We start from the raw sequence: 14679 nt of genomic DNA on the forward strand, positions 1-14679 counted from the left end.
GGGGCAGCCGCGCCAGGCGGGCTCAGCCGAGCGCCGAGCGCCGCGCCGCCCCGCCCCGCCCCTCGGGCGCGCCCAGGGCGGCCGGCCGAGCACCGAGGGCTGAGCGCCGCGCTGGTCTCGGCCCCGCGGGCGGGGGCTGGAGCCACCGAGCTGCCCGCGCCGGCTCGCAGAGGCGTTCACGCCGTGCCCGAGCGGCCGCCAACTGCCGCCCCGGCCTGGGCCTCGGCGGGGAGGGACACTTTCCCCTACCCGGATATCCCTAAAGTTAGGATGGGACTCCTCCGGCCACACGCGTCCGCCCGCCCTAACATTGTCCAGGCTCCCGGAGCCCCAACAGGCGGAACTAGGACCTGCCCTGGGACCCTGCTCCATTCCCTTCCCCTCTGGGTCTCCCTCCGGGTCGGGAATCCTGGAAGACATCCGATCCCCAACCACGAGGATCCCCCCAGCATCATCCTGGTATCCAAGTGTCCCCCGACGGCGCTGTCCCGCAGTCTTACGGAACTCCCCACGTGGCCGGCACCACATTTCAAGCACAGCTCGCTTCCTCCCCAACACCAAACCGGTTGCCCCCAGCTGTTCCTTGACAGCTGGGTGGGGCTAGAATCTGACTGTTGCCCCGCCCCCAACCTGGCACCCGCCCCCACGGCCCACTTAGGGAGGGGTGGGAGAGGCTTCTAAGGACAGCCGAGCAGGGCCAGTGCTCAGACCTAGCCTTAATCTTGGGTATCCTTCCTCAAGGCAAGCCTTCCAGGATCTTGTCAACCACTCCTGAACCGCCCCCTGCCCTCCAGGTGTCACCGAAAGACTGATCATAGCTCCACCTCACAAGGACAAGGCCAGGGCAATGCCATGCCCGACTCCTCACATCCCAGTAGCTTGGCCAGCTCCGCCAGCACTAACTGGGGGCTTGTGCATTGGTCTTCCCGTGGAAGCAGCTTAGCAACAGCTGAACCGGACTGCTAGGTGCATCCTCCCATCCCTGGGGTGCCTGGCCCAGGTGCCAAGTAAGGGGTGTGAGCCCGACATTCAGGCCTCTACCCAGGTGACAGAGAAAGAAGGTGGCAGGGCTGGAGCCTACAAACTGCTTCCTGTGACCTCCAGCCATCCACAGAGCTGGCTCAACCTCCCAGCCACCCCTGAGACAGCACAAACTTAGCCAGGTGTGTGAGCTGAATGCCCAGAAGACAGCCTTCAGCAGAAGCAAGAAGCCTGAGGCCACATCCCCACTCTGCCTTTCCCAGAAGTGTGACCTTAACCAACCACTATCCTTTCTCTGTGCCTCAGTCTCCTTGTCCAAGGAGGAGAGCGGGCTCTGATAACTCCACCCACCCCTTTGCAGACCCTCAAGTGCCCTTCACTGGTCAGGGGGCTTGCGGATGGGTCCAGCCAAGCCTAGAGTACAGATCTAGATAGGAACCTGGAAGCTCCAGGTAGGAGAAACATGGAAGGAAGCCTCAGCCCCAAGCAGCCCCTGGACAGTGCCTCCTGTTCAGGCACCTTCTCTATTCCCCAGGGCCCGCCTACCCCTCACTGCCAAGTTTTCTGCCTTGAGGTTTAGTAAAGGCTCCCACAAAGTCAGGCTTTGCAAGCCTGGGTCCTTCACCTTTCTAGGCTCTGCCGTGACCAGCTACAGGCTCCTTCACCAAAACATTACTTCTGGATTTCCCAAGCTGTCCTCCACTGGCAAGACCACCGAACATGGTGTTCAGAAGTCTAGCTCTGCTGCTTTGTGACGATGGCAAAGCAGATGACCCACAGTTTCCTTATCCATAAAGCAGGAACACAGTCATCCTTAGCCCCACAGAATTGTTTTGAGGTGTAAATGAGATGAAACCTTAGTACACAGCAAGCACTCGACTATGGGAGGGTTATCGATGCTGTCAGACAAAGTAAGCACCATTGAAAATCTAGATCTGCCCTGTCCAACAGGATTGCCACTAATCTTGCACTAGCCTTGTATTTCAAGTGCTCAACAGCCATATGTGACCAGTGGTGACATATGCTTCAGGACAGCGCAGATATCTAGAGAATATTTCCATCATCTCAGAAAGCTCCATCGGACAACACTGCTCTACATAGATGTTATTAAGAGCAAGGATTCTAGAGCCTGATCTGCCCGTGGTTTCAAATCCCAGCTCTACTACTTCTGGCTGTGTGACCTTGGGCAAACTAATTAAGTTCTCTGTGCCTCAGTTTCCTCATCTGTAAAATGGGGATAATAATAACACCCACCTTGTAGGGTTGTTGTGAGGATGTAAATGAGTTGGTGTTTGTAAAGTGCTTAGAACAGTATCTGGCTCCTAGTAAGAGCATGTATGTTAAAGTCACTATTGAGCTGGGCAGAGAGGACTGGATCCAGAAGCAGCCCTAGCCTGGCCTCAGAGTAAAACACAAATGACCCCAAAGTGGCAGGGCGGTTGTGAGGATGGTTGTCAAAATACTTTGTAAAGTGACTTGAAACACTTCTGGGAAAGTGGAAGTGGAATGGCTGCCACCCTCCCACCCCTCCATCCCTCTGGGCCCCTGGGAAGTGCCAGGGCTCCAGCTCTGCCTGCCCCCTCTCCTCTTACCATCTCCGTAGGCTGGCCCAGGGTCCTCAGCCCATGTGGGTGGGAAGGGCACTGTGAGAGGTAAGCGGGGCCGGCGGGAGGTCAGGAAGCCACCTGGCAGCCCCCCGGGCTCACGGCCCAGGGGGCTGGGGGGCTGCTCAGATGCTGAGGTGGCCAGCAGCTCTTGCAGGATGTTGATGGGCGAGACAGTGAGCTCCCAGTTGGTGATCCCGAAGTCACGCAGGTGGGCCCGGGCGTGGCTAGAGAGGCCAGCCCGAGTGTCAAAGCCGGCCCCGCAGAAGTCACAACGCATCAGGCTGAAGGTGCCCGGGTCGAAGTTAGCCACTGTGGAGGGAGAGAGGACATGGACTGCCTTGTGGGGGCGACTCTCTGGCCCCAGCCCTCCCCGCCCCCAGGGCTGCTCACCCTCCTTGGGTCACACAGCCAGTGCTGTTCCTCAGCCTGGATGCCTCCCTTCCCCTCTGCCCTTCATGCTCCTGTCGGCGGTGTCAGATCACACGTCCTCCTGCTCCAAGAAATTTTCTCTGCCTGACCTCCCAGAGCTCGCAGCCTCAGAAACACTTCTCCAGTTGTGGATGTGCAAGCATTTGGGCATGTTTGATTAATACCCTTCTCATGTCTAGAGCTCATGTCTGTTTTTGCTCACCATCACCCCAGTGCTGTGAATTAAATCGTTGTTGAATGAAGAAATGGACAAAAGGACAGGACCCCCAGTGGAGTCAGGGACTCCTCTCGGCTTCCCCAATTCCCTGGTTCCCTGAGCCTCCCCATCACAGGCCTGGTCACTCAGCATCGTAACTGCCTGCTTTCATGGCTGTCCGCCCCCTGCCCTGCTCTCCCAGCGTGCACATGCAGGCATGCGCACGCACACACACACTCTCAAACACCATAGAGGACCTCCCCAGATAGGCTCCACGTCTGCCAGTGTCAGAACCACCCAGGGCACTTGCATTGGAGTCAGACCTCCAGAGTCCGAACCTGGGGGCCTGGGAATCTGCACACCTCACAGGCAGCCCTGGGGGCTTCTGACGCTGGCCAGGGTCCCACCACTCCTGTGACGGGCCGTGGACTCCAGGAGCACAGGGACTGCTGTTTCCTTGACTGCTGTGTCCCCAAGTGCCCAGAACAGAGGGGACCTCACTCAATAGGTATTTGTACAAATAAGGACTAAATGAAATTCCCTCCCTGGCGCTGACTCCTTCCTCCAGCCGCTGGAAGGGCTGGGGCATTGGGGCGTCCCCACCCCCACCGACATGGTGTCCTTTGCTGTGGCTCCCAGGTCTTCCCGGCGGGGAGCCCCCGACTTCACCCTACTCTGCACCAGGGAGGATTTAGATGGAGGGCTGGTTGGTTCAGAACTCAGCCGCCCAGCCGTTCGTCTCCTGGCCTCACAGGGAGTGGGTGCTGGAGCCAAGCCGCCATACCTTTTTTCTTCTTTTTCTGGAAAGAGAACCTGCGCTCGATGGCCTTCACCTCCTCAGCGGAGATGAAATGCCGCACATTGTAGCTGACGCCCACGCGGTTCAGGTGGCCACGGACGTGGTTGGCCAGCCCGATGCCGTTGTGGAAGCGGTCAGGACAGTAGGGGCACTTCCGCTCCTCGGGCGGCAGTGCCACGGCCGGGTCCCCATCCAGGAGCGTGTTCAGCCCCAGCGGGCCGCCCAGCGGTGAGTCCAGGAGCAGGAAGTCCAGGGGGTGGGTGCCCCCCAGCCCCAGCTCCTCGGGCTGCAGCCTTGGGGGTGCCCTGGCCGCTGCAGCCATGACCTGCGGCCCAAGCTTCACCACCAGCACGACGGGGACCATCCCGTGGAGCTGCTGCTGCTGTGCCTGTGAGGCTTCGGCGGCCCGCAGGGCTTCTCGGAAAGTCTGCTTCAGCTCCAGGGCCAGCTGTGGGATGAGGTTGGGAGTGGCTGGGGGAGAAAAGACCCCATTTTCAGGGGAAAAGTCCATTTCTGAGGCCACTGGTATGCCCTCCTCCTCCTCTTCACTCCAAGGGTGCCTCCGGTCCCCAAGCTGGGCTGGGAGCCCCTGTGGGTGGAAGGCGCTCTTGTTTCTCCCGGGCTGTAAGGAGTAGGGGGCCGATGCTAGCGGTGAGGGAAAGGCTGGCCTCGCCAGGGGCCTCTGGCTGGAGCTGTGCGGGACTGGCTTTGACAGTGGGAAATCCCTCATGCCCAGCTGCTGGCAGTCTGGGCCAAAGGCCAGGCTGGGGTCGTATCCAGCAGGGTTCTCCTGCCACGTAGGGGCCAAGAGCGGTTCAGCTTTGCCAAAGTAGTCCTCAGCGGCATCAGGGAAGCGGGCATACATGTCTTGGCTGGTGCCTGGCTGGCTGGCGGCGTCCTCCTCAAAAGCCTCGCCATCCTCCTCCCAGTGGGGACGAGCGTGCATGAGCCTCATGTGCTCCCTAAGCAGGCTCTCACTGGGCGCAGGGAAGCCACAGAAAAGGCAGGCACTGAGGCCCGAGGAGTCTCCATAGGGGTGATAGGCGAGGGCAGTGGCATCAGGGCCCAGGCTGCCGGCCCCGCTGTTGCCCCCGAAGGGCTCCTTGGCAGCCTGGCCTGACGGCTCGCGCACATGCAGCTTGGTGTGTTGCACAAAGGCCTTGGAGGAATTGGTGCCAAAGATGCACTTGGGGCACTGCAACCGTGCCTCCCGGCCCTCGTCGCCTGGCACACGCTTCAGCTTCTGGATCTCCTCGAGGATCTTCTCCCTGGAGGCTTGGTGCAGCTGCCGGTGCTGCTCGAGGGCGCCCGGGTCGGCGAAGGCCCAGCCACACTCACCGCAGGCCAGCGGAGCCGGGTGGGCGGGGGGCTCCTGGCCTGGGGCGCGGCGGTGCTGGCTCATGTGCTCCAGAAGGTGCTCCTTCTGCTTGAAGTAGATACTGCACTCAATGCAGGGGAACACGGCCGGCTCCTCGTCCTCATCCTCGTCCTCGACCGGGCTGGCCATCCCCTCGGCCACCTCCTCCAGCAGCTCACACAGGAAGGGCCCTGTCCGGATCCGGGGCAGCAGTGGCTGCAGCCGCTCCACAGATGCCTCAGAGTTCACTGTCCAGGTCTGTGTGGCTACCTCAGAGGCCGACCTGGGCAGGCCCCAATCAGATGGCTGAGCCAGCTCCTCCAGGCCCACCAGGTGCTCTCTGGTGCCCACCACCGCCACATCCAGCGTCTTAGTGTTCTCTTCCACTGGCACAAGCACCGTCCTGAAGGAGGCGAGGGGTGGTGGCTGGGATGGCAGGTCCAGGCGCAGCCCTGCATCCTGGGATGGGGTCTGCTCATCTGTGTCTCGGAGCCAGTTGAACCTGGGGCGGCTCCGGGGGGCCTTCTCCAGGAACTTTGCTTCACTCTGGTGGTGCAAGAACCTTCTAGAGCCCTCGAGCTCAGCGTGGGGCTTCACAGTTCTCACAATGACTGAGTCCTCAAACCTCTGTTCAGATGGGATGCTCTCCCCAGGTTCCTGGACCAGGGGGTACTCCCAGGGCCCCCGACCATCAGGGGGACCAGGGAAGTGGCCCAGGAGATGGGGAGGTGGGGAGCCCGGCCGGAAGTCCAGGCTGCCTCCATCCCAGCAGCTGCAAGGAAGTGCCAATGGTGACAGGTTAGCCACAGGCCTGTTTCCCTTCCTTGGGTGAGGGAGGGGGTCTTGCAGGCAGTCTGAGACAGGCCCCACAGACCCAGCCTGAGGGTGGCGTCAGAGGGGCTGGGAGTGTTGGGGTGAGGGTGGCAGGTGGGTGTATCACATGTGGACCCTTCCAGAGCCCTTGGGCCAAAAGCCAGGCTCGCCTCCCAGGATGCACCTGACCACACAGCCCAGCCCCAATGCATGATGGGGGATTGTGCAGAGACCACACCTGGGGTCACAAGGTGTGTCCCCAAGTCTGGTGGCACAGTCAACTCTCATCTGTCCCCCAGGAGGGCCCAAGGCTCTGCCCTGTGCTCCAGGCTGCATCTGTCTTGGTCCTCCCCAAACTGGGGTGATTTAGTTAGCTGAGTTTCAACTTTCCAGCAAATTTGGTGAAACTCTGCTGGATAAACAACTCAAAGGAATGCACCATTTCTCTGCATCTCTGCTCTTGGAAGGGCAGAGTCAGGAGAGGTTAAGTCCCTGCTCAGCCCCGGGCCCCTGGGCCCCTGACCTCCTTTGGGAGAGGAGGAGGCAAGGCAAACTCACTGAGCCTCAGTTTTCCAGTCCTAAAAATGGGGACAAATCCCAAGAAGCAGGCGCCTTTGCATCCTTATGCAATGTGTAAGGAGCTTTCTCACACCCGTAATCAAAGAAAACTTAACCCACAGCAGGTGCTTATTTAAATGATCACAACCATAGACTTTCAAACGGGGCCCTTGACCTTGTGCAATGCAGGGTGAGGATGACACAACCCAGGGCTGGGGAAGCACTTTGCTTGGCCTGATGTCTGGCTCCCCGTAAGCCCATGACCAGTGTGGGTTCTTATTACGACTGTTCCTGATCCATCTCCCTTCATCTGCCTCCACCAGGGGCTGTCGATCATGCTTACGGAACAGAGGCGGACACGGTTCCCTGGAGAGGCTGAGCAGAAATCACAAATCACCTCTCTAAGCCCCATCAGTGACATGCGGCCCTAACAGGACCATGCCCCGTGGGATGGGGCAAAGATGCAGTGAGGCAAACCTGTGCTGGGAGCCTAGCACGCAGCACACGCTCCGCGATGGAAAGCTATTGTCAATCCTGATTTGACAATTATTATGTATTAGCACCCCCCAAGCCTTTTAATGGAGGGTGGCTGCTGTCAGCATTGCTGTGGATTCCTGCTCCTACTCAACGTCCCTTGGGTCCTTAAGGCAAGTTCATGAGATGCATCTCAGGCACTCCATTTTACGGATGAGGAAACTGAGACTCAGAGAGGCCTAGCATCGTTCTAAGGGTTGCCTGCCAGAGACGGGACTCCAAGGGTCCAACCTCCAGGCTCCTGCCCCTCTGGCCCAGCTCCCAGCAGGGATAATGAGAGTTGACTGTCTGTGTTCATCCCAGTCCACCCCTTGACCCCCTACACACCCAGGGGCTTGCCTGCCAGGGGCCACCTCTTCCTGCCTGGCCTCCTGATTCCCTCCTGTCCCCTCCTCACTCCCGGGGCTCTTCTGGGGCCGGGGCACATCCTGCTTGCCCCCCTGCCCTCCCTGAGGTCAGGGCCAGCGTGGCACTCACCAGCTGCTGATCCGATGGGTGGCGGAGGTGGCACGGGGGAGGGCTTCGCTGAGGCCGGGATGGGGCTGCCCGTCTGCAACAGAGAGGGGAGACCCTGAGGGGCTGGGGTCACCCTAGCCAGGGCCCTTCACAGCACCGCAGCTCCAGGAGCCCTGTCGGGCGCCTCAGCAGGGCCCGGCAGCTCCCCATCCCTCTGCCCGGAGAGGCCTTTGGCCTCTGCTCTCCTGAACCCTGAAAGGGGTTTCTTTGGAGGAGTCCCCTTAGCTCTCCGGGGGGGGGCTTGCTGCCTTCAACCCTCTTCTCTTCACTCCTGTCTGGCAGCCAGGGTGATTTTTTAAAGTCACACCCTGGTAAAAATTCACCTAGTTTCTCATCATACCTACTCTAAAAGCCAGAGTCTCAGCTGCCCTACCAGGCCCTGCCAGGGGGCCTCTGCAGGCCTCTCCAGCCTCAACTCCCTCTCCGCCCCCTCACTCCCTCCGCCCCAGTCCTCAGGAAGCCTCCAGCCCACCTAACTCTTTCTGGCCGTGGGGTCTTTGCACTGGCTGTTCCCTCTGCCTGGAGAGCCCTTCCCTGGCCATCTACTAAAGTGAGCTCCTGATTTTCTCTCTCATCACCTGTTTCACTTCTTTCTTAGCACTCTCTGGAATTGCATAGACCCTCCTCTGGATGACTGCTTGCCTGCGTCCCCTGCCAGCACGTAAGCCCCTGGAAGCCTCGTTCACAGCAGGTTGGCACATAGCAGGTGCTCCACCAATCCTTGTCAGACGGTGAGCGAGGAGCCCTCTAGCCTGTCCCTGCCTTCTGGACCCCCTTCCAGGCCTCCATCCTACAGTCAAATCCCCTGCTGAGACCCCTCACACAGATAGAGCCAACTCTCCATTATCCGCCTGTGGAGCCAGTGCCTGGAGCGACCACAGGAATCCCGGCCTGCGCCTCCTCTGCCCACCACACCCGCCTGACTCGGACAAGCGTGCCAATCAGGGCACAGGCCAATTGCCCGGGCCAAGGTTAACACACGGGGGGAACTTGAGCCCCATCCAGAGCCTGACAGATGCAATTACTGGATGAGCTTCAACTGGAGGACAGTCCAGAAAGAGGGCCAGGGCCAGGGCTCATTCTCTGTCCAACCCCCACCATCCAATTTGCCCAGGAAATTGAGAGCTGACTGTCAGGAGCCAAAGAATTAAAAGGACTGGCGAGGGTAGGAGGGTGGTCAGAAAGTTGTGGTCACTGCCCAAGAGTCTTTCTGCTGAGCCTGAGAGGAGGGCTGTGGCTGTCAAGTGGCCTCTGGAAGGTGAGGGTGGTGATGGGGTACAGAAATTTGCACTGTCTGGAGCAGTTTCTCAACCTTGGTGCTATTCCAATCCAGGGCCGGGTCACCCTCTGTGGTGGGGGGGGGCATCCTGTGCACTCCAGGGTGTTGAACAGCATCCCTGGCCTCCACTCACTGGATGCCAGCAGTCCCCCCGCCCCTGGCCCTACAGTCACGACAACCAAAAATGTCTCCAGACATTGCCAAAGTATTCCCTGGGGGCAGACTTGGCCCCATTCAAGAACCCCTGGTGGAGACTGATAGGGAGCAGATCCAGGCCAGAGGTGTGCTTGGATGCAAGGGCAGGTGGTCAGGGTGGGGTGTGGGACAGGGTTCGAGGGTTGGGAAAGCAAGGACTGGACCAGCCAAGGGAGAGGGACCCCCTAATAATGGGGTCTCTTGAGAACACAAGGATCACAGACAGGAGCTTCTCAGGAGAGGGCAACCAGTTCACCAGCAACAAGCCTAAGCACAGCCTAGAGGCACAAGTCTGAGGGTCCAGGCGTCCTGCTTCTGAGATTCTGGGACCCCAAGCTCCCGAGATTCCGAGCGTCCCAGATTCGATGATTCTGCGATTGCTGTTGTTTAAGAATTCCGCGAGCCAGGGGGCCGCGCTGGCCTCTTTGAGCAGCTCCAGCGAGGCTCCTATTTTTAGTGGCAGCAACTTTGGAGGAAGCAGGCCAAGCAGGGCCCTGTGTCCAAGACACCTGGGGGTTGGGGGGCTCATCCAGAGGCCTCCACAGCTGGTGGGGATCCAGAAGTCCCTATGGGTCAGACGAGGTACCCAGGATGCAGCCCTTGGCAGTGGCCATGCCAAGGGGCCTCATTCACTCCTGCCATCTGGGGCCCCAGAGAGGGTTTGAAAATGAGAGAGGGAAAATGAGAAGGGTGTCCATGAGCAGCTTGAACCCCAAGCCAGGCAGCTTGACAGAGTGGCCAAGAATCTAGACTTCAGAGTCAGAAAGATCCGAGTTCAGGGCCCAGCAGTGACCTGAGGGCCTGCCTTTCCCACTCCAAGCCTGGTTCCTCCTCTGGATAATGGAACAGCCACCACCCTAGTCTTGCAGGGCCAGTGAAGGGTGTCAACAAGATCACAGTAAATTCTCAGTCCAGAAAGGCAGTGGTGGGGGAAAGGAAAGGAGGTGGGAGTGCCTGAAAGGTCAGAGCTGGCTTGGAGACATCCGAGGCTGGACCTGGAGTCTCAGGCCGGCTCACTCCATGCTCTGATTTCCTCCCCAGCCTGGGGCCCCACGAGGGCAGAAATGATGTGTTGTTTGGCCCCTGGGTCCCAATGCCAGGCATGTACTGTACTCTTCACCAATCCGTGGACCCTCTCATCCCCAAAAGCCTCGGCTGCACCCAGGAAGCCAACCAGGGGAGACCAAACATGGTGCGGGGGGCTGCCGGGAGGCGTGGAGGCTCCAGGCCAACAGCCACGAAGGAGGACAGAGAAGGCAGTGGGTGCATCCGTGTCCTGGCGGAGATGTCTCGAGGGGGCCACGCCAGGGGTGCCCTTGGGGGGCTCCAAGGGCTGGGCAAGGATGAAGGAGGGCCCAGGCTTCGGGGTGGAACAGCAGCCCCAGAGGCTGTTCCTATTTATAGGCATCACAAGACTCCTAGGGCAGGTGCCTGTGCCAGGGAAGGGGGGTCGAGCAGGGCAAATGGGCAGCGGGGAGACGCTGTGTTCAAAGCCCAGGCCCTCCTCCAACCTCCAGGCCACGACCCCACTCCAAGTCAGGCCACCCCGCCCGCTCCAGGCCCCCATTTGCTCAAGAATACCATTAAGGGTGGGCCCAGCCCCCTGAGGCAGCCACCTCCCCCTCTACCCAGGCACGTGCTCTGGACCCTGATTGACTCCCAGGGGAGTGAAGATGCACCCACCTGCCTACCTTCCCTCACTCTCCAGACCTGGGGCTTCTGCCAGGGAGAGAAACAGCCCCCAGTTCCTCAGAACCAGACCCAGAGAGGACCTGGACCCCCAGAGCCTGTTCCCTGGGGCTCCCACAAAGTCAAGGTCCCAGGCCAGCCACGTCTCTGGGCTTCTGTTACTAACGGTTTGTAGGAGGGGATTATACTTGCCCTCAGGGGTCTCACTTTGCCACCCCCCTGCATGACACCTTCAGGTGCCACGAGTCACCTTGTCACAGTTGTGTACACGGCACCAGCTGACCGGACACCCCCTGCCCTCTTTGCCTGACTCACTGCTCCTCATCCAGGCCCCCCCGTGCTTCCCCCATTGCATCCCCAGCGACTGTGTCATAACACCTGGTGGCTCTCTCCTCCACCACAGATGGCAGGTTCCACAAAGGCGGGGATGGTATGTGTGTTTGGTCACTGCTGTACCCTGGTGCCTGGCCCCAAGAAAGAGCTCTGTAAATATCCGAGCATCATGAGTGGTGCTAAGGGACAACTGGGGCAGGTCAAGGATGCCTTGACACAGGGTGGTGGTTAAGGACAAGGATTATCAAGGCAGGTGACTGCCTGGGCATGACCTTGGACAACTTACTTAATCCCTCAGGGTTTCAGTTTCCCCATCTCTAACACGGATAATCATAATTGAGGCTACCCTACAAAGTTCTTTTGAGAATGGCATGTAGGAAGCCCTGACGAAGTGCTTGGAGGTTCCTGGAAACCAAGCCCTGTAGGGCAGGCCAGGGAGATGATGGGAGATGTCTGGTGCATCAGCCTGCACTACCCCACCACTCTCCAGCCCGACGAGACTCCTGCCTAGTCCTTGAACATGCCAGGCTCATCCTTACCACAGGGTCTTTGCCCCTGCTCTTCCTTTCACCTGGCTTGCCCTTCCCACCATTCATTCCATGCTCCTCTCAAATTCCACCCCCTCAAGGAGGCTTTCCCAGGTCTGCCAGGCACTCTCCTGGCACTCTGTTTCATACCTTCACAGCATCCGTCACTACCTGCCCTTCTGTTATTTGTATAGTTGCTTGTTATGCCCTACTAGAAGGTCAGGACCCTGAGGGCAGGGACTTTTGCCTCTTTTGTTTATGGCTGTATCCCCAGCGCCTAGAACAGAGCCTGGCACATAGTAGGTGCTGAGTATTTAATAAATGAATAACAAATCTTAAGATAGGGACAGTGTGAGATCCACTTTTGATGGGTAAACCGAGGCACAAAGGGGTGGCTAGCATCCTTGACTACTCAGTCTCTCCCTAGCCACTAGAGGGCACAAGCTGTTTTCCCCGTGGCTCAGGGGCAGGACCCAGCAAGACAGTGCAGCAAGAGGGAGCTGGGATACGCTGGCGGGAAGGAGATGCACCTGGAGAACTTGTGGGCTCCGGGTGGGGAGCTCAGGGGGCTAAGCTGGGACCTGGACTGCATTAGTGTGCCCAGAGGAAGGAGCCAGGTGGGACTGAACTCAAGCCTCAGCTCCTCACCACCCACTGGGGGGCCTTGATCAAGGCCTCCCAGGGCCTCTGTTTTCACAACAGTAAAATGGGAAACTAAGCAGAGTGCCAAGACAGGCCTCTGAACCCAAGCAGAATCAGAATCCCAACTCGGACCCTGCTGGGCTAGGTGACCCAGTCTCCTCTGTGCCTTGGTGACCAGGCCGGGTGCTGCCACAGCGCCCACCCTCTTACCAGTAATGCCACCTCTGCCATCCAGAATGTCTCGGGGGCCCTCCTTGGCGACAGGCAGGTAATGGGTGGACTGGAAGATGCCACCTTCCCCCTCAGCAGCCTCGGCCCCACCTTTGATGTCATCCCTTGGTGCTGGGCCAGGCAGTCTCTCAGGGCCACGAGGACGATCTGGGGTGGCCAGGCCACCTGCCAGGGGTCCATCCATGGATGCTGTCTGCTTGGCTCCACTCAGATTCTGGGCTGGCTCAGCGAGGCATCGTAGGTCTGGGGGCAGAGAGACAGGTACTTAGGAGAGGTAGGAAAGGGACTCTGCCTCAGTTTCTCTTTCCTTGAGCCCCAGTCCTCATCCTGGCAGCCCAGTGCCTCAGTTTACCTCCCAGCCCAGGTAAGATAAGTAAATGGTGTTGTGGTCCTATCCACACACACTGTATCCTGGATGGCCCCTGTCCTCAGTGTACCTCAGTCTCCCCACTGATAACTCTTCTCTTCACACAGATCCTGCACTGCCTCAGTTTACCCCATTTTTATACATGCATACTCAGCCACCTTGTTTTATTCAAGCATTAATCCTGTCACCTCTCCCAGATGCCTCCCTTCCTTCACACACTGCTGCACTTTCCCCAGTTGTGCTGGCACTTCCACGCAAATGCATACTCCATGCCCATGCCTCAGCAAGAACCCCAGCCACTTCTGCACTCTGTCCTATACACCGTCTCAAGTCCCCCCATCATTACCCCTGCACTTATCTCATACTCCAACCCTCCCCATCAAGTGTTCTTAGGGTTCTCCAGCATGAACCCCTTCACCTCACACGTAGCCTCAAGTGACCCCAGCATACCCCTCATGCATACCCAACCTGGGACCCTCCATCCCACCCTCCTAAGATCTCTCTAGTCTGTGGGCAAAGGGGGCAGATGGGGCTCCTGGTCCAGAAATCAGGACCTTGGGGAGGCCGTGGGGGTGGGGGCTGTCCTCTCCACCTATAAATACCTTCAAGGTAACGGCAGAAAGTGAAGGGCAGGAATGAGGCGCCCTCCCCAGGGAGACAGTGGGGAGGCCAGGCCCAGGCAATCGGGGCGGGGCCGGGGCTCCAGGCCTGGCTGCAGGCGCTGCCCTCAGGGGCCTGGGGGCTCCCAGGGGGCCCGTCCCCGTACTGGCAGTCGTGGCAGGGGTCCCTGCCCAGGCCCGGAGGAAGCACCTGCAGGCGCCCACCCGGTGGGCACTGCCCGCCAGGACCGGGCAGGACCGCAACTTCGGAGCACTTTGGCAGCGTGGGGAGCGGGGCTCCCCCCTGGACGCCCCCCGGGGGTCGCAGGGGTGGTGGCGGCGCCGCGCCAGCGCACCCTTCGGGGGGCCAGGGTCCAGCAGATGCGCCCTCCGCCCGTGCACCTCGGGGCGGGAGACCCCGCGGGACGCGCCGTGGTACGGGGGACACCTTCCCCAAGACCCCCGCTCCTCCCCCCACCTGCGCGGCCCCGCCCCCGACCAGGCCCCGCCCCTACAAGCCCCGCCCCCGCCCCCCGCTCTGGGGGGTCCCGCCTGGCCCGGCCCGGCCCCGGCCTCCCCCTCCCCGCGCCGGCTCCGCCCCGCCCGCGGGCTCCCCAGGCCGGGCCGGGCCTCACCGGGGAGGCGGCGTCGCCGGTCGGGCACCGGGGCTCGGAGCTCCCCTCCTCGGTGCGGCCGTCGCTGCCGCTACCGCCGCTGCCGCTCCCGGTGCCGGTGCCGCGGCCTCCGCAGCCGCCGCCGCCTCCACCGCTTGGGGGACATTGTCCCTTTAAATCGCTCCCCCCCGCCGCCCCGCCCCCCCGGCGCGCCGCCGTGACCTCAGCGCGACAGCCCCGCCGCGCCGCCATGATGGGGAGGTCTGGGGCACCCCCTCCCCCCCTACAGCCCTCCCGGGGAGGCCGGCCAGCGGGCGCGCCGCCATGTTGGGAGTGGCCAGGCGGGTCACCCTTAAAGGGCCCGCGCGGCCTGAGAGTCCAGGGAGAGACTCTGTTTCCATGACAACACTCTT

General features: G+C 60.4%; 1 protein-coding gene across 1 annotated transcript in view; it reads right to left on the reverse strand.

Annotated features, from left to right (window-relative positions):
• Positions 1-14431, reverse strand: part of WIZ (WIZ zinc finger) — a 25613-nt gene extending 11182 nt beyond the window's left edge. Inside the window, 5 exon segments of the mRNA XM_046671984.1 lie at positions 2574-2897; positions 3998-6141; positions 7752-7824; positions 12666-12929; positions 14288-14431. Coding sequence (XP_046527940.1) covers positions 2574-2897; positions 3998-6141; positions 7752-7824; positions 12666-12870 — 2746 coding nt within the window. The 5' untranslated portion in view covers positions 12871-12929; positions 14288-14431.
• Between the last annotated feature and the right edge of the window lie 248 nt (positions 14432-14679).

The sequence above is a fragment of the Equus quagga genome, chromosome 9 (assembly GCF_021613505.1).
Source record: "Equus quagga isolate Etosha38 chromosome 9, UCLA_HA_Equagga_1.0, whole genome shotgun sequence".
Lineage (NCBI taxonomy): Eukaryota > Metazoa > Chordata > Mammalia > Perissodactyla > Equidae > Equus > Equus quagga.